The sequence below is a fragment of the Hippopotamus amphibius genome, chromosome 3 (assembly GCF_030028045.1).
Source record: "Hippopotamus amphibius kiboko isolate mHipAmp2 chromosome 3, mHipAmp2.hap2, whole genome shotgun sequence".
NCBI lineage: Eukaryota > Metazoa > Chordata > Mammalia > Artiodactyla > Hippopotamidae > Hippopotamus > Hippopotamus amphibius.
The window spans coordinates 6448426-6467187 of record NC_080188.1 but is presented as its reverse complement, the minus strand read 5'-3'; the positions used below and the strand labels follow the sequence as shown (position 1 = coordinate 6467187).

At 46.8% G+C, this 18762-nt stretch overlaps 1 protein-coding gene across 1 annotated transcript in view; it reads left to right on the top strand.

Annotated features, from left to right (window-relative positions):
* The window catches only part of CCDC149 (coiled-coil domain containing 149), a 92805-nt gene that overhangs the window by 46886 nt on the left and 27157 nt on the right, over positions 1 to 18762 (top strand). The window contains 3 exon segments of the mRNA XM_057728146.1: positions 1455 to 1562; positions 17301 to 17417; positions 18214 to 18386. Coding sequence (XP_057584129.1) covers positions 1455 to 1562; positions 17301 to 17417; positions 18214 to 18386 — 398 coding nt within the window.

Here is an 18762-nt window from a genome sequence, read left to right as displayed (position 1 = left end):
GGAACAGCTGGGAGGTGAGCTTCGGGGGAGCTGGACGGGGGCTCCCTTGACGGTAGAAACACTGGGTGTCCCCATGGGTGGAATACGGGAGGTAAGATAAAGCGAGGACTCAAGGATGACCCAAGGTTTGATCCTTGCATTCGTTCCCTTTCACCCCCTTTTGGTTACCTTACCTACCTGAGTATTCCCGGAAGTATTCGCATTGATGTCTTTGGGGATTTAGCCACTACACCTGCACTTGTCCACAGTGTCTCTGGATTTGGGCTCTTCAGTTATCACATGGAGGGAATCTAAAAGATAACTTTCAAGGCCCTCGTGTGACTGTTTCTGATCGATTCCTCTTCAGGCGTCATATTCCGGTTGCTGGCTTGCTTCCCTCCCTCCTTCCTTCATTCATGTATTCATCATGAGTCTTTAAAACATTTGCGGGAACAGGAGCACTTCCTGGAGCAATGTACGCGGAGGCTGAGGAGGGAGAAAGAAAGAATCTCTGCCCTTCAGTAGCTCATTTCTTCTTGCTGAGGTTAGATAAGAGTGCCACAAGCCAGGTGAGAATTAGAGCAAATTCGCAACCTTCAAATAGTATCGAAGAAGCAGCCATGGGAGGTAAAGTGGAAGAGTAAGTTAAAGGCTTGAGTGGAGAAAAGCGTGTGCATGGTTTGGGAGCATATGCAAGTTCAGGCTGAGGGAACCTGAGAAGGGTGGGAGCATGGTAAAGGGTGCTTGTGTGTTCTGGGGCAAGGGCCCGAGAAGTGTTGATGAAGCTGGACGAAAGAACTGCGCACAGGGGCCAGAGGGATCCGCTCTGAGCAGGAGGAAATGAGAAGGGAGGGATGACATCGTGAAGATGGACTGGAAGGCGCTCACCCTGGCTGTTTGGTACTCTGGGAACTAGAACAGGGGAATGAGCAGGTGAGAGAACCAGCCCAGCAGACTGTTGAATTCCCCCTGGGTCCTGATTTCTGAAATCGTGACACCTCACTGGTCTCTTCTCTGGCTGATTTTTTTTACATCAAAATTCTGGACATTAAGGTGGCAAGGAAAAGTTCATTACACATGATCTATCTGAAGAAAGAAAAAGAAAACTATCCAAACAAGGAAATGAAATGTTTCCTATATTGTTGACCCAAAGTTAGAATTGAACTAGGACCACTTGCAAGAGTTTTCGTGAGGAACTCTTTAAAAAAAAAAAAAAGTCAAATAAGACCAAGCCCTCCATCACTTGTCTGTGAGCCATTCTGGAAACAAAGAGCATCCCCAGATTGAGGTTCATGGCCAACCCTTTATGTCTCTCCATGCAGTTGTAGCGGCATGATTTGCACACTTGCTGCATTTGTACGTGTGTTTACTCTAATGGTTCAGCTGGGCTTGGATACTGGCTGCAAGAAGCCTAATAAAGCTGTGTTTCTCCACTCCGTTTCTGACTGTATTTCTTAATGTGTTGATATTTGCAGGCTAATCTTGCACAGCTATTGAGAGATTCTCAGGACCGAAACAAACATCTGGGAGAGGAAATGAAAGAACTTCAGCAAAGGCTTGGAGAAGTCCAGGGCGATAATAAGGTACCGTGAATATTTAAAGGCGAAAAGCTCTCCTGAGTGATTGTGTGCCAGAGGTTTATGTATGGCGCGTCAGAAAAAATGTAATGCAGCATTTGCAGCACAATTCGTTATAGATTTTTACATTTGCAGTGAAAATCCACCGTTTAGCCTTTCTTGTCTCTATTACATGCCCTCCGTGTGGGTGCATGCGCGCGCGTCTGTGTGTGTTTCTGGGTTGCTCTAAAATATTGTCACAACCCATTGTAGAAGTTTCATTATGTGCAGCTTGGTACTGAATAACATTGTGGGTGAGGGCAAAATAAAACCCAAATGCTATACTCTCTCCCTTCTACACAAATAATGGATTTGTGGCTCAGATGATTTGGAATTATTCACATTCAGTTTTGAATTTTAAGTAGTCATCCTACTAATTATGTTCACATAACCAATTTATTTTATTGCTAAATTTGGCAATTTGTATGGAACATTGCTCAAAATCCACTGCTCGGTATTAATCAAACTCCCCTGTTGGCAACGTTAATTATAAAATATGAACTCATAAACTCCAAACTAAATGTGAGCACTCTCTCTCCCAGCTGAAGCTGTGAACAAAGTACAATTGAGGAAAGGAGGAAAAACTACCGAAGTTTAATTCCGCCCACCCTCCCCCCCAAATAATATCCCATTTTACCAAGATAGATGCAATTTCAACTTCTTGCCAGAGGCCGCTTTCACAACAGGGATGGCCTTCAGAGTTGGACTCAAGAAAGCTACATGGTGGGGAGGAGGTGCTTTCTTGGGAAATGTGTTTTGAATGGTACCAAATTCCCTGTCAAATGGTGGGGACATTTGTTGTTCCTGGGAGTCATTGGTTTTTGGAAGATGCCGTTTTGAAAGATGCTCATTCTTTAAAAAAAAAAAAAAAGTGCATGGAAGTGTCTGGATTATCCAGAGAACTCTCCCATGACAAAAGAAGAGCAGGGAGGATTGTGTGCTCACTGCTGGCTTGAGAGGCTCAGTCTAAGGGCATACTGGGGGGACTTCCCTGGCAGTCCAGTGGTTGCGACTCCCCGCTTCCACTGTAGGCTGCGTGGGTTCGATCCCTGGTTGCCAGAACTAGGATCCCACATGCTGCGAGATGTGGCCAAACAGTGGAAAAATAAAAAAATTTAAAAAATAAGGGCATACTGGAAAGTCTTCTTTATGTAGCCTCTTGTCCTTTATGTAGCCACTTAGCCTTAAAAAAATATATGTTTTTTTGAAACCTCTTGGATTTAACATACTATATTTAGAAAAGTAGGCTCTACTGTTCTTAGTCGAGAAATAGGGGGTGGGCGAAGAAATGTGCTAGTTAACCCTGGGCAAGCTAATCGGGCTTCTCAAAGGGACTTATGCTCTGTAACCTAGGTGTTTGGTCGATAATTAAAGGTCAGGCCTTCTTAGTCACTTCCTCAAGTGATAACATCAGGGCAAGTTTTTCTAGAGAGTAAAATCAAGTATGTGCAATTATTTCCTTTGAACCCATAAAAACACTGCAGGAATTTTGGAGATGTTATAAACCCACACATTACTGAAACATTTTGAAATGTGATTTTTGGATTCATGGTTCTTCTTGACTGATTTTTTCCTTTTTTATTTTCTGAGCTACCCCCCACCGCCAACTTTCCTAGACACACCTCTGCCTCATCTTTTGGTCACTTTTAATTGTATCGCCTTGTAAGCCTGAGATATTTTAGGAATTGACATTTGCAACTGGTATTTCAAGGAAAGGAAGGGAGGGGGTGTGCGCACGAGTGAGTGCATGTGTAACACCAAGCGCAGCTCCCGGGCTGCCTTTGCATTGGCAACATCTGAACTTCAGGATTTGCTTGCATTCTGGGTCTTTATTCCAATAGCTGGACACATTTATCAAACTTGGTTTTCGCACCCAAGGTTTAGAATTTAGTGACTGATATTCATGGGCTGTGAAGTAATTTGCCTGCCAAAGGTGCAGGCAAGATGCTATCATGTTTAGTGGTCCCCGAATCTCAGTACCCAGCCCTCTCCTCCTCCAAAAAGACCAAGTGCAGTGAGCCCCAGAGATTCCATTCATTCTCATTTGCACCTAAAGTTATAGGGCTGGTTTATTTTCAGCCCCCTGTGAGTCATGGTCATCCTCCCCCTCCCCCCCCCCAAGTCATCAACATTAAGGCCAGATGACTCATTCCGTAGTGACACCAGCCATCTTGAGAAGCTCAGAGGCTGCTCTTGAAGGGTGGCTGTGACTGTGTGGTGGGGAACAGGTTAACCTCCCTTTGCTCTTTTATTCATCCTGTCACTCACAGCTGCAACCTTTCCATCACCTTCTGAATCTAGTCCCACCTCCTTATCCTGGTGTGCCTGGCCCTCCACTATCTGGCTCCTCCTGATTTTTCCAGCCACATCTCTTGCCATTAGTTACCTCACACTTCAGCCCTGCAGTGCTAATTTCAGCCCCTTTGCTGAGCCATACTGCCTTGTGCCTCAGGACCTTTGCACCTGCTGTCTGCTGTCTCAAATACTCTTCCCCTTTCCTTCTACAAACTCTCATTCATCTTTCAGGTCACAGATCAAACGTAGCCTTCTCCAGCTCTTAGGGGCAGGTCCCACACACACCCACAGTGCCTTGCTCTTTCCCCTCTGCTTGACTTGTGTGGCACCCCTCCCCCAAGGGTAAACCCTTTGGAGGCTGAATTCCTGTACTCGCAGGACTTAGCATTCTTAGTTCATGATACATAGACATTATTTAATAGATCTTTACCGGATGGATGGAATAGGATAAATGAATGAATGAGTGAATGAACAAAAGGAACGTAAAAAAGAGCAAAAATGTTCAAGAAAGAGGAAGAGAAAAAGAAAAAGGAAGAGCACAAGAAAATAGCAGACTGGCTGGCTGCCATCACTAAGTCTCCTTGTGGGGTGAGGCGTAGTTTAGAAATCTGGAGAAAGGAGTTGGAAAAGCAAACCATCCCACTCAAGAAAAAGCAGAAGAAAAGCAAACCTAAAGTGTGAGACCTTGGAAGCCCCTGGAGAGGACGGGGGCTCGGATGCTGAGCCTTAGTGGATGTGGGGTAAGAGTCGTGCCCCTAGGCTGCGTCAAGCCGGTTACGTTCAAGAATACTTAATAATGGATGTTGTTGGATTCCTAACTCCTCCCACTCCTAACAGAACGGCTTATGGCATCATTTTATGAGCAACTATTAAAGTGCAAGTTTTTTTATCTGCAAGTTGCCGTTTTAACGGATGACCCTTAGCCATGTTTTGGGAAGCCCAGATTCTAGATGTTAAGTACATTTAAGAAACAAGGTGATAGGAAATTACTTGCCTTGGCTATTTTAAGGTAGACTAATTTTTCCATTTGTTCAGCTAGAGCCTTGTTACCCTACGTGCCATAAAGCATTGTCAAACAGCCTCTTGAAAGATTTGTTGCCACCCTGGCTTACAAGCAGCTTAGCACTTCACACGGGGTTGGTGGTGGAGGGTGGGATTCCATGATCAACACACCTATTATCTCTCTGAACAGCACCCGAGAATTTCTCGAGTCTCCTGGACAGACACAAAGCCCCAGTTCAAACCAGACGAGAGGTGGGAAAAGGGAAGCCTAGTAGACACCCTCCCCATCCTCGATAATTACAGCTCTGAAAGGTTACCCAGGGAATGGAGGACTCACACCTCCACAAATCACCCTGGGAAAAGCTTTTCATGAGGGTGGATTGCCCAGGGTTCATTGTGTCAGTCTGTGAGGAATAAGGACCAGTTACTCGGAAAACCCAGGCAATGCCGTGGCCTCAAGTCTGGAAAGCAGCCCACCGAGAGAATTACAGCTCCCCTTCCTGCCCCAGAGGTATGCCTGCTTCCTCTTCTGGGCAGTAAGAAAAGAGTGGATTCAGGGGAAGGGGACCAGGAGAAATAAGGAGGCCTCTGAGAATTTAAGCATCAGTAAGAGGCAATCCACAACGCTAACGGAGCACCCTTGCTATCCAGAGGTGTTACCCAGATATCCAGACGTGAGCTGGTGAACCAGCTCTTCTGAAGAGGAAGCATGGCTGGTAGCACTATACCAATTTCCGTGGTGTAAATACTGATACCATGGCATTTAAATATCAGGCTGGCAAAGTGAAGTCACTGAACTGGGAGTTAGAAAGCTTGGCACTCCAGAAAGAGCCATCTCCAGCCTCCCACTGCCAAGTGATATAGTCTAGAATAGTCCAGGAGGTCCATCTTTGGGAAACTGCGGACCCAGGTTTGTATTCTAACTCTGCCGATTATTGTCTGTGTGGCCTTGAGCAAGTCAGTTGTCTCTCTAGACCTCAGTTTCCTCATCTGTAAAACGAGAGTGACGGTACCTCACACAGAATTGCTGTCAGGGTTCCTCATCATTCAGCAGTACATAACTGGGGACTCACTGTGTGCTGATTAATGTTCTAGGAGCTGTGACTACACCAAGGAATAAGAAAGGCAACGTGCCTCTTCTCGTGGAGCTTTTAGTCTAGCTGGGGAGACAGAGAATAAGAAAATAAAATACGTAAGATCATCAGACAGGGGTTAGTGCTGGGAAGAAAAGCAAGCAGATTTAACGGTTGGGCGTGTGTGTGCACGCGATAGTATGTTTATAAAGGTGTAGCCTAGTGCCTGGCATCTAGTAAGCTCCCCATAAAGGGTAAACATTGCTGATATCGTTCGCACAACCTGGGCCCGGATCGGCTTACCGTCCTCTCGTATAAGAATTCCACCAGGAGTCTCAAGGACTTCCTTTCTGTTGATTGCCTGTTCCGGGTGGGTATGTGCCTCCCGATAGAGATGGAGAATGGCGGGGAGAAGCCTGGCATCTAGCAAATGGATGCCCAGAAATCAGCCGTCCTTATAACCACCCGACTGTATGATTTATCACCACCCCAAACGTTCCTGCTTTGGTGTCAAGCTCCCGGAAGCTGCCTTGCATTTTGTGTACCCCGTGTGGAGTGAGCACCTAATAGAATCGGCCAGGAACGGCATCTCATGTTCCTGTTGGGTTTCCTTGTCCGCTTGCTTTTATTTTTTCCTTCATTTTACAGATTATGGCACTTGACGTGCAGAAGAAGAAGAATGCAATGCGAAGTACTCAAAAGCGAGGAACTTCGGGTGGACAGTGTCAGGCAGTCACATTTCCTGGGCCCCTGATGGCCAATTTAAATGTAGCTGTTTGCGACCATGCATAAACATGGGGCTTTGCCCTTAATAAGGAGCTTTATGTTACACCAGCTGACGGTCTTTAAGTAGCTCTGTTTTATCTGGCGTTGGCCCCGTAAAATGATGGGCCCCTTCTGTGAACGTACCTCTATTGATGTGGGACTTTTGGACAGATTTCAGCAAGCAAACCAATTATGTCAAAGCCACCAGCCAATAAAGACAGACCAATGAGCATGCAGGTGACTAATTAAAGTATAGTCGGTTTAAAAAAAAAAAAAAGAGTGCTCAGCTGTCCATGTTTGTAACAGTCCAGGATCCGGGATGAGGGATCAGAGCTCTTTGTAAACATTTCCTGTCTATGCTTCAAAGGAGCACGGAGATGTCCTAGCCTGTGGGAAACCCACATGAAGAGGGCACTCTAATGAAAAGCTCTCACCTTGGGGCATTAGAGAAATTAATTACAAAGATTCAAAATAGCAATAAGGGCCCTTCACCTGCTCCAGCCCCATCATGTCTTACTCTAACTGGGATCTCAGTGGTGAAAGATAGGCAGTGTTCAGTTAGTTCAGCAAGCAGCTGGACTAGTCCAGCATTTCCTAATGTTTTCTTGTCAGTTGAATTAGACAAATGAATTTGGTCTCAGAGCTTGAGCTTGAGCTTGAGCTGTATTTGAGCTTGTTCTGGCTTATATGAGTTCATAGCCCAGGTAGACCATGCGACCGGAACAGCGTGGTTTTGGACATTCATCCCTTAGACCATGCATTGTAATTACACTTTGTAGAGAACTGGTTCTGAAATATATCTTACCTAAGACTTATTTTATCGTACACGATACCCAAATTACAGTAAAATCAAAACAAATTGAAGCGGCTTTAAAACTGCTTCGTGCAATTCTCTAAAGATTGTCACTTGGGCAGGAAAAGAGACGCAGACGTAGAGAATGGACTTGTGGACACGGGGCTGGGGGGAGGCAAACTGAGAGAGTAGTGCTGATGTATGTATGCTACCATGTATAAAATAGATAGCTAGTGGGAAGCTGCTGTATAGTACAGGGAGCTCAGCTTGGTGCTCTGTGATGACCTAGAGGGGTGAGTGGGGGGTGTGGGAGGGAGGCTCCAGAGGGAAGGTATATATGTATACACATAGCTGATTCGCTTTGTTCTACAGCAGAAACACAACATTGTAAAGCAACTATACTCCAATTTAAAAAAAAAGTAGATTGTCTCACACAGACACACACACAAAGATTGTCACTCTGGGAGCAATGTGTTCTTAACTATCTGAAGCCTCATTCAGAGGCTTCCTAGCTGTGTAATCTCAGGCCAGTTGCTTGACTTCTCTGTGTCTCAGTTTTTTTCACCTGTACAATGGAGATGACAGGAGTACTTGCCTCATGGAGCATGATTCAGTTCAATTTGTTTCAATACATCTTTACTGAAGACCCAACTCTGTGGTCTGGGAATAGGATAGTAAAGAAAACCAGTGAGTTCCTGCCTTCATGGAGCTTCTATCCTAGCGGGGACAGATGGGCAGTACGCAAATAAACAAATAAATATACCATATTACACGGATTCTGAGAGGCACAGTTTTTCACATTTGAACATCTCTTATATGCTTACTGGTATCATGTAATGATGATTGGTACTTTTCAGTCTTTTTAGTTGTGCATAATTGTAGGTCTTGGAGTTGATCGAGTCTTCTATTTGATGAAATACAGTATAATATGTTAGAAGGTGCTAAGCGCTAAGTCAACAAGTTACTGCCGCCTGAGGGGCTGCAGAGTGAAGCCTGGGCTGCCGGGGTGGGCAGGAAGGCATTTCTGTTCACATGCCCTTTGCTCAGAGGCCTGAAGGAAGGGAGGTGGGAGGCAGTCAGACAACCGGGGGATGAGGTGCAGAGACCCTGAGCGAGTAAGCTTGGGTGACACAGGCATGACACGGGGGGCCAGTTCTCCTTCTATGAGGATTAAATACAGAAAGTTATACAGAGCACTTAGTACAGGACACACCCCGCGGGGGAGCGCCAGGCAGTGAGAGCTGTCATCGGTGCGGAGAGAGGCCACCGAGCATCCCCTCCAGAACCCTTGCTGCCAGGGTTTAACTCCCAGCCCTGCCATTTCCAAGGTCTGTGACGTGGGCAGGTTGCTCCACCTCTCCGTGTCTCTGCTTCTCATCTGACAACGGGGATCCCAGCAGCACCTCACAGGGTGCTTGTTGGACTCCCTGGGTCGATGTGTGGAAGCACCTGGGACAGGGCTCGTTGTGTTCCGGGAGAGGGATGCGGCAGCCTCCTGTTGTGAGCGTGGGCCCCAGGCAAGGAGCTCCGGCCTCAGAGCCCTGCAGCAGCCCCTCTGAGCGTCTCTGCTGTGAGGGGGCCGGAACGGCGTCTGCCTCCCGGGGTGGTGGCAAGCAGCAGATGAGAGGCTTCCTGTATTTAAGATGTGTCTGAGAACTCCCTGCGGTTGGCCCGACACTGCCCTGGGTGCCTGTGACCGGGGAGGTCCCTGCAGTGGAGCTGACAGCGGGAGGGACAAGCAGATGAACCAGGCGGTTCCCAGCCGTACGATGAAGGCCATGGGGTACTTGAAGGTGAACGGCTTCAGCGACCATGTCCAGGGAAGACCTCTCAGCAGAGGTGACATTTGACCTGCCACCTGAAAGAGACAAAAGAAGTGGCTTCTGGATAGACCTGTGGGCAGGCTGCTCAAGGGCAGAGCGAGTGCAAAGGCCCAGAGGCAGGCAGCAGCAGAGTGTGCCTGAGGCACTGGAGGAAAGCCCGCGAACAAGGAAGGTGGTTGGAGGTGGGCTTGGGAGGAGGGCAGGGGCAGCTCAGGCATCAGAGCTCTCGGAAGGGCTTTGCCGCTCATTCCAGCTTTACCCCCATTGCAGTGAAGAGGTGTCGTGTGTAAGGAAAGCTGCTAGCATGGTGTTTGGCCCAAATTGGATGCTTGTTAACTGGGAAACATTGATACACATCCATGAGTGTGTGCGTGATGATTTCCAGAGCCTAGGAGGAAGAAAATGAAAACTGCTGGGATTTTTTTAAGTCACAAATTCTTTTGTTTAAAGCTAGAACTGGATTTTTCCTATAGGTCTAGGAATTTGACCTTTGCTATACACAATAGAGTTGCCTACTTGGAGCCTTTTAAAGCTCTTTTGTCTAATTTTATCAAGGGTATTTCAAAAGGTCGGGGGCATTTGAAGAGGATGTGAGAAAACCAACAGGAAAAGCAAAGAAAAGATAGGCAGGACCTTGTTTATTGAGTTGCGTAGCACAACACTGGCAGATGAATGTTTAATAAATGACTTTTGGTGCTGACCTCTCGCTAGGCATGCTATTTGCAGCAGTACACAAGGACTGGGGGTGAGGAAGGGCTAGCCTCCACTTCCTATTAATTCTTTCATCTGATCTTCCCAGTAACTTTGACAAATAGAGTCATTGTATGAGAATTATAACCATACCAGTTGTAACTGGGGATTGAGCTTTTAAAACTCTTCAGAGAGTGATCATTGCATTGTATCTTCACATTGAGAGGATGGAAACCCCCAGTGTTGGAGTTGTGCAGTGCACAGGCTGGGCAGCTGTACATAGCTGTCCTGTCTACCAGATAGCTTTTATTCTTACTATAGACTGAATGAGCCCCCTCCTTCTCAATTCATATATTGAAATGTGAACAGAAATGTGATGGTATTAGGAGGTGGGGGCTTTGGGAGATGATTAGGTCATGACGACAGAGCTCTCATGAACTGGATTAGCACTCTCATAAGAGACCCCAGTGAGCTCTTTTGCCCCTTCTGCCATGTTGTTGCAGGAAGGTGGACCCCTTCCTGGGCCTGGGAGTGGGCTCTTGTCTAACACTCTGAAATGAATTGTCCGAGGAGATACACGTGCTGACAAAGCAAGGGCCTTTATTGGGAGGGGGCGCCCGGGCGGAGAGCAGGAGGGTAAGGGAACCAGGAGGACTGCCTGCCACGTGGCTCTCAGTCTTGGGTTTTATGGTGGTGGGGTTCGTTTCCCCATCTGGCCAACTGTCTCTGGCCAGTCATTCTGACTCAGGGTCCTTCCTGGTGGCACACGCATCACTCAGCCAAGATGGACGCCAGCGAGAAGGATTCTGGGAGGTTGGTAGGTCGCACGGACTGGCGTCTCCTCTCTCCTTTTGACTTTTCCCAAATTCTTCCTGTTGTTGGTGGCTTGGTAGTTCCATGTTTCTTATCAGGATTACTCATGCAAGTGGTTACTGCCGTGCCTGGCCAGGGCGGGCGGTTTCAGTCGGTGATTCCCCTAACAATGTGAGGACACAGTGAGGACACAGCTGACTGTGAACCAGGAAGTGGGCCCTCACTAGACAGTGAAGCTACCAGCGCCTTGATCTTGGACTTCCCAGTCTCCAGAATTGTGAGGAATACATGTTTGTTATTTATAGGCTCCTCAGTCTGTGGTACTTTGTTATAGCAGCCTAAACAGACGAAGAGAGGAATTGGTACTGAGAAGTGGCGTGCTGCTATAACAAATACCTAAAATGTGGAAGCAGCTTTGGGACTGGGTAGCGAGTAGAGGCTGGAAGGGTTTTGAGGTTCCTGCTAGAAAAAAGCCTGTTGTCCTTCGCAGGACCGTTAAGGGCAGTTCTGGTGAGGACTCAGAAAAAAAACAAGAAAGAGCTGTAGAGAAAGCTTCCACCTTCTTGGAGAACACGTCAGTCATCCTGCACAGACTGTCGTTAGAAATACGGATGGTAAAGTCCGCCCTGATGAGGCCCCCGGTGGAAATGAGGAGCACGTTATTGGACGTTGGGGAAAAGGCCATCCTTGTTATAAAGGGGCAACAATCTGGCTGAACTGTGATCGGGTTCTGTTGTCTTATGAGAGGTAGAACTTGTGAGCAGTGAAGTTGGATGTTTAGCTGAGGAAATTTCTAAAACAAAGCGTTGAAGGCGCAGCCCAGTTTCTCCTGACTGCTTATAAAATGTGAGAAGAGAGAGGCGATTTGAAGATGGAATTGTTCAGCAAAAAGGAACCAGAATGTAAAGATTTGGAAAATTCTCAGCCTGTCCATGCTGCAAAAAATGAGAATGCGAAGGGTGTTGGCCAAACAGCCCTTGGATAAGGGGATTAGTAGGGTTAGAGGTCTGCCGCTCTTCTTCAGGACAAGAGAAGAATGACATGAAGGTGACTCAGAGACCAGCGACCTGCCAGTCCCGCCACAGGCCCAGAGAGCATGGCTCCGGGGGACAGATTGCCTCTGCCTGGGTGAGAGTGGAGGGGGCCTCCCAGAGCCCCAGGGCTGAGACCCCAGCCAGCGGAGCTGCAGGGCCCCAGAGGAGAGCCGCTGCAGGGCCGTCCTGCCAAGCCCGGGGGGTGATGTTGCCAGTGGGCCTGGAAGGCAGGGCACTGAGCCGGAGAGGATTAGTCCTGAGCCTTTACATTTAACGTTTTTTGCTCTGGTAAGTTTTGGGCTTACTTGAGACCTGTCACCCCTTCCTTCTTTCCTGTTTCTCCCTTTTGGGATGGGAACGTCTCTGCTGCGCGTATCCTACCTTTGTATTTCGGAAGCACATAACCTGCTGGGTGTCACCGTTTCACAGCTGGAGAGGAGCGTGTCTCAGGATGCATCTCACCTCAAGTCTCACCCGTACCTGATTTAGTCGATGTTTCGATGAGGTTTTGGACTTTAGACTTTAGAGTTGCTGCTGGAACCAGGTAATTCTTTGGGGGTTTTTGGGATGGAGTAAATGTATTTTGCATGGAAGAAGAACATAATTCGGGGAGTGATCAAGGGTGGGATGCTAGAGACTGTGTCCCCACCCCCTCAAAATTCATATATTGAAACCTAATTCCCAATGTGATGGTATTGGAAGGTGGGGGCCTTTGGGAGACGATTAAGTCATGAGGGTGGAACTCTCATAAATGGGATTAGTGACCTTATAGAAGGGACCCTAGAGAGCTCCCTCACCCCTTCCGCCATGTGAGGACGCAGAAAAAAGACAGCCATCAATGCACCAGGAAGCAGGCTCTCACCAGACACCCAATCTGCTAGCACCTTGATCTTGGACTTTCCAGCCTCTAGCACTATGAGGAATAAATGTTTGTGGTTTATAAGCCACGCAGTCTGTGGTAGCCTGTTATAGCAGCCTGAATGGACTAAGACAATCCCCACTTTCAAAAAAACTAATGTCACCTGGGGCTTAGGTTACGTGACAGCCAAGGACGTGTGACTAGGATCACCAGATGCAGGATCTGAACACGGATAACACCTGGGGAAGAAGAGCGGCTCCTGCCGGCCACCTCCCTCCCACTGTCTGTTGGGGAAAATGGATTCAGGGAAATGAAAACAAGATGAGGGAGAGACTGTTGAGGGCTGTGAGGGATGAAACTCAAGAAGAGATCAAGGAAGAAGCAAGTCGTTCTGATGGGGGGGCCTTGTGGGATCAGAGTTTGAGCAGGGCTTTGGCAGAGGAGGTGGGCTCTGTCGGCAGGGTCGGGGAAGGGCACCCAAGAGCCTTTCGCCGCATCGTTTTGCAGCCCTGTCCCCTCAGCCGCATCCCAGCTGCAGCTGCACCTCACCCATAAGCGGACGACTCACGCCCGTAATTCATTCATAAACGTTTATTTCCATCTAAATCAGCAAACGGGTGCATCTCCGGGCGGCGGTGCACATGCCTCTCAGGGCACTGATCCACTTCGAGGGTTGGCACAGGGAGGCTGTCTGTGCCGTTCTGACGGCCCCGCTGGAGGAAATTAAGTGTTCCGAGCAGTTGCTTCACAGCAGCTTCCAAGGTGGGGAATCAGCCTCATTGCCTGCAGTCTACAGATGAGGCTGGCTCAGCCGCTCGCAGCTTCCTGCAGCTTAGAGGAAAGATCGGACGTCCCCAGTGGGCGTGTGTGTGGGGAAACACGCAGAGGAGGACGCCAGTGATCACAGCACTGGTTGTGAGAGCAGCTGATGTTGATCCAGCACATTTTATGTTCTGGGGCTGTGCTAAGTGTGGTAGAGAAACCTTATCTCCTCTTACTTGGGACTAGGTTCTGCAGTCAGCGTGTAAGAGGCAAAAACTTGTGTCTAGCAGAAATTCACCCTGATGGTCCCTTAAACTGTCCATAAAGTTCAGGGCACGTGGCCATGCGTCCTCCCGAACAGGATTCTTCTGTATAAATGTGAACAGTAGGATTTTGCCTCAATGTAGCATCAGTCCCTCTCCCACCTGGCTCTCTGTCTGGGACACTAGAAAGCAGGGGTGGGTAGAGCCACCATTTTCTAAAATTTTTATTTCTCTCCCGTTCCCTCTTCTCCATCTCTCCCTTCCTCCTCTTGGCTCGCCCCCTCATCTTTTTGCAAATTTTACCAACTTGGGCCTCACTTTTAAAAATAAGTGTTTTATCCAGTCCAGCCCTGAGATTTAATTGCCGATATTGTATGCACATTAAACACCAAATGATTGTTCACATGTTTATTGAAGCTTAACAGGCATCCACTATGTAAAAGATGACTCTCTTATATGGCTGTCAGACCTCAATAAACATGTTTAATAATTAATTGGTATTAAGCAAACATAATTGTGTGATTCTAAATTAAGTGTTCGGCAAAGCATACTATGAATGGAAAACCACAGTGGTGTTTTATTACTTAAAGTTCAGGCTGTCAGTCTGGCTTTTCACATATGAAGAAAAGCAGCCTGCTTTCAAAGCCGTGTCACAGACCTCCTGTTGCCTCGTGCCAAAAAAGGCACAGGCTTTCTTGTTCCTGGACCCTTTGATCTGAGAAGTGTTTCTTATTTGGTTAGCTGTTTGTCTTTCTGTGTATTCACTTGGGGTTCTGAAAGTCCAGAGCCAAGAAATTGTGTGACATGAAAGATGTTTTCACATATCGGCTTTCAGGTGAATGAGCCGGTTCTGATATAAACTTCCTTTCCCTCCAGTACAGCCGACTCTTGACATTGGCTCTAGTTACATTCTCTAAAATCGCTGCAAACATTGAATTAGGGAATATTGAACCATTGTTCCTAGGAGAAATAGGGAGATTAGGTTCCTCTGAGCCTCTGGTCACAGTATTTTTGTCACCTGATCAACGTATAACTGTTTTATGTGTGCTTCTGTTTTGAGTCACCTTATTTAATTTGTGTTGTTGATTCTTTAACATTGAAATCACAGCCAATAGCACTGTAACTTGTGCCTGAATGAAGCTTATCTAACACACGTATATTCTCAATAGGGCACATCGCGGCCTCTTGGGCTCAGGAACATGAGACAGCACTCCAGCACTGCACGGCGGGGCGGGGCAGGGGGCCGCGTTTTAAACAGCAAAACACCAACGGAAAGCACAAAAATGTGAAAAAAAAAAGTAGCATGAAAGAGACCTTGAAAAGTATGAGCTAAAACAAGAAAGCAGAACATTGCCTTGTTCGACTTTAGCTGGGAACGTTCCTGTGGGATGCTTCGGATTTTTCGCAACCCTGTGTTTATCTGCGCATGTCCCTCTGTGATGCAAAAGCACCATGAATGCTGGTTTTGAGGCTACAAATAAATTTGCACTATGCACGTATGCAAATACAGAGTCCTTGAGTTTTGGACTGGGGATTCCATTAAGCACGGCCATTGGTACACCTGAGTGCTGTGTGTCCTCTGCTAGGCCTTTGTACAAGCTGTTCCACCTGCTGGGAACACTGTACTGACCCTCATGATGCTTTTGCTCATAGTAGGTGCACAGTAAATATTTGTCCAGTTCATCTGACTAGTTTTCAAATAAGGACCCCAGATATATGTCATTTGAAAATGCTCTTTACTTTTCAGTAGTCATCATTTCTTGCAGAGTTCATTGCTGTCATTTATTATTCCAATATAGTTAATATTCTACTTTGGCTTTTAACTTTCTTACCTGCCCCTAAATCCTTAGGGACTTGAAAAATAAAGCCATTTTCTCTATTGGCAACAAACCCCTTAGGATCCACGCAGGAACAAGGAAGAGCATACCCCAGCAGGTACTCCTGGATGGGTTGGAACTGTGTAGCAGTAAAAAAATGTCCCCGGGATCTCAACCATATATGAAGCCCATCTGCACATACCCTACAGGGAGGTGGAGGAATCAGACTTATAACCTCTTTTGAAGAAGCATCAGGAAGCAGTGCCATAACGTGAAAAAAGCACTTTGATGACCACCTGCTTGGCACCGATGGGCGTGTAGAGGATGTTCTGGGACCACTGGATGTTCCAGGAGTCTCTAACATAGTTTCCATCGTGGCCCCACTGGAAGGTTTGGAGCTGCACATGGAGCTCGACCTCAGAGTCCAGTAAAGCCAAGGGTTCTGCCGAGATCCTTGGAAAATTACATTTTTAGGACGAGAATTTAATTCCCAGGGATTTGGAAACATTTAAAAAATACGTTATGAAAGTCATGCATACTTATTTTAAAAGTTGAAAAACAAAGAAAAGAACAGAGAGCATACAGTCTCGCACCACCTAAACACACACATCTGAAACTTTTAGTGTATTTGGTAATTTTTTTCTTTTGTATGTGGGTTCTTAGTATGATTTCAATCATACCGCATAATTTTTGTTTTTGGCTGCACCGTGCAGCATGTGGGATCTTAGTTCCCTGACCGAAGGTCATACCCATGACCCCTGCCCTCCTGCACTGGAAGCTTAGAGTCTTAACCACTGCACTGCCAGGGAAGCCCCTTTAAAAAAAAAACTTTTTAAATTAATTAATTTATTTAGTTTCTGGTCACACTGTGTGGCTTGCGGGATCTTCGTTCCCTGACCAGGGACCAAACCCGGGCCCCCAGCAGTGGAAGCGCAGAGTCCTAACCACTAGAGCTCCAGGGAAGTCCCCATACTACGTATTAAAGTTAGTTTTCTGCTTTTTTCCCCACTTAGTACGGCAGCATCTGCGTGGCAGTGGTATTACAAAGTTCACATCACCCTCACCACCACCCTCATTTCAAACAGCTGGAAACTTGCCGCTTGATAGATTGCAAGTTCATTTTCTAGTCATTCCACTACTGCTAGACATTGTTTCTATTTTTTTGTTTTTACTGTTTCTATAAATAACAGCACAATCTACTTTTTCCTTTTTTCCTGAAGCTAGTCCATGTCTGGGACTGTTTTTAGCCCAGATTGTTAGAAGTAGAGTTACTGGATCATGGGATAGGGACATTTTTAAGGCTCTTGATAACATTTCCTAACTGTTAAGAATGTGGGAGCGTGCTCATCTTAGCAGGTCCTTTCCAACACTGTATTGCCATTTTTAAATCTTTGCTAAGTTTAAAAGAGGCAGAGTTTTCCCTTCACTGTGGCCGGGCTACATAGGACATCCACCCTCAGATGCCCAGGCCTGTGTTCCCATTAGCTTCATAGGTGTACGTGTGCACACATGTCTGTACATGCAATGTGGATTAAAAAAAATTTTTTTTTAATTCATAATACTGGCAAGAAATTTCTTTGTCTTGTGCCTTTCTCCAGTAGTTCTTGAAAAATCTTGTCTTCCAACACTTTCTGCCTAGTATGCTTGGGGTTTTGTTCGGATCGATTTATCTTAACTCTCTCTTTCTCACTCCCTTCTTTTTGTACTAAAATGCAGCTCTTGAGAATGACAATTGCCAAACAGAGGCTGGGAGACGAAGAAATCGGCGTGCGGCACTTTGCAGCCCACGAGCGTGAAGATTTGGTTCAGCAGCTGGAGAGAGCGAAGGAACAGGTTATCACCAACATCCGTTAAGAGTGGGGGATGTGTTTGCTGGGCACGACAGAGAAGAGTAGACTGTACCCCCCGTTTCTCAGAGACCATGGGGTGCTTGGGATGAGGTCAGAGGAGGGAGGAAGATATAATTTGAATGCATTTACTCCCTCTATTCTCTGCTAGGTTCCCAAGCAGCCTCTTCTGTTTCCAGCTTCCAGCAGGTCTGCCCTCTTATTTTGGGTGCCATTGTTCAGAACACAAGAAACCCCTCTTGTATCCAGGATAGGCAGGGAGAGAAAAAACATGACAAACTGGCCTTAATTTGCAAGTTTCTGCTGAAATGCTGAGTGGATGCTCTTTAGGCAAAATCTCAACGGGTACCGAGCCCTAGTTAGGGAACAGCTTAGAAAGCCTAGACTTTGTTTTTCTCCTCTTACTAATTGATTTTGAAGAGCAGAACAAGATTTCTGGGTCTAGAGTGATTTGAAAAAGTATGTATTTCTAAGACACTGGCTGTTGTTCCCAATGTCCAGATTTGCCCTCTCTGAGCCCCTGGCTTTAGGGCAGGCTGCAGTTGGTAAGGGATCGGTTCTGCGTTTCCAAGCTGCCGCGTCCATCTCATCTTGGATGTAGTACGTGTCTGGCCGGAAGTTGTCTCCCTGCTTTTAGCATTTATCATATTCCAGTGCGTGGCACACGTGGCTGGTAGTAATAAGCTCTCTGAAAGTCCCTCAGCCAGTGGGAGGCTCCATCTCTGAGCGCAAAGCCGACGTGTGCAGAACAGCTTGAGTAAGGGCGCTGCCTTTGGTTTCAGATCGAGTCTCTGGAGCATGACCTGCAGGCCTCTGTGGACGAGCTGCAAGACATTAAAGAAGAGCGGGCTTCCTACCAGGACAAAGTCGAGAGGCTCAACCAGGAGCTAAACCACATCCTGAGCGGCCACGAGAACCGGATCATTGACGTGGATGCCCTCTGTATGGAGAACAGGCAAGTGGCCGGTCCCAGGCCTGCACGCGGGTAGGGTGCTGCCTCCCCACTCGCCTGCAGGCTGGCAGTTATTTGCAGCCCTATTTACATTTAAGAAAATCGCCTTCCAATGAAAGGAAAGTCCCACCCCTAAAACAATGATATTAATGTCACACGGTTGTAGAAGAAAGAAAAGAAGAACCACATGCTTACACGCCTATATCCATACCTTCTTTCCCCCCGCCCTCCCCGGTTGGGTGAGAGGGGTAGAGAACCAGTGAAAGTTGCTTATTATTGCTATCAAGAAGACAGAAAAGAATAAGAAAATAAATTGAGAAATTCCCTTAGCTATTTCTTTTCCCAGAGGCAAATTTCAGTGTGTGTATGTGACTAGCTT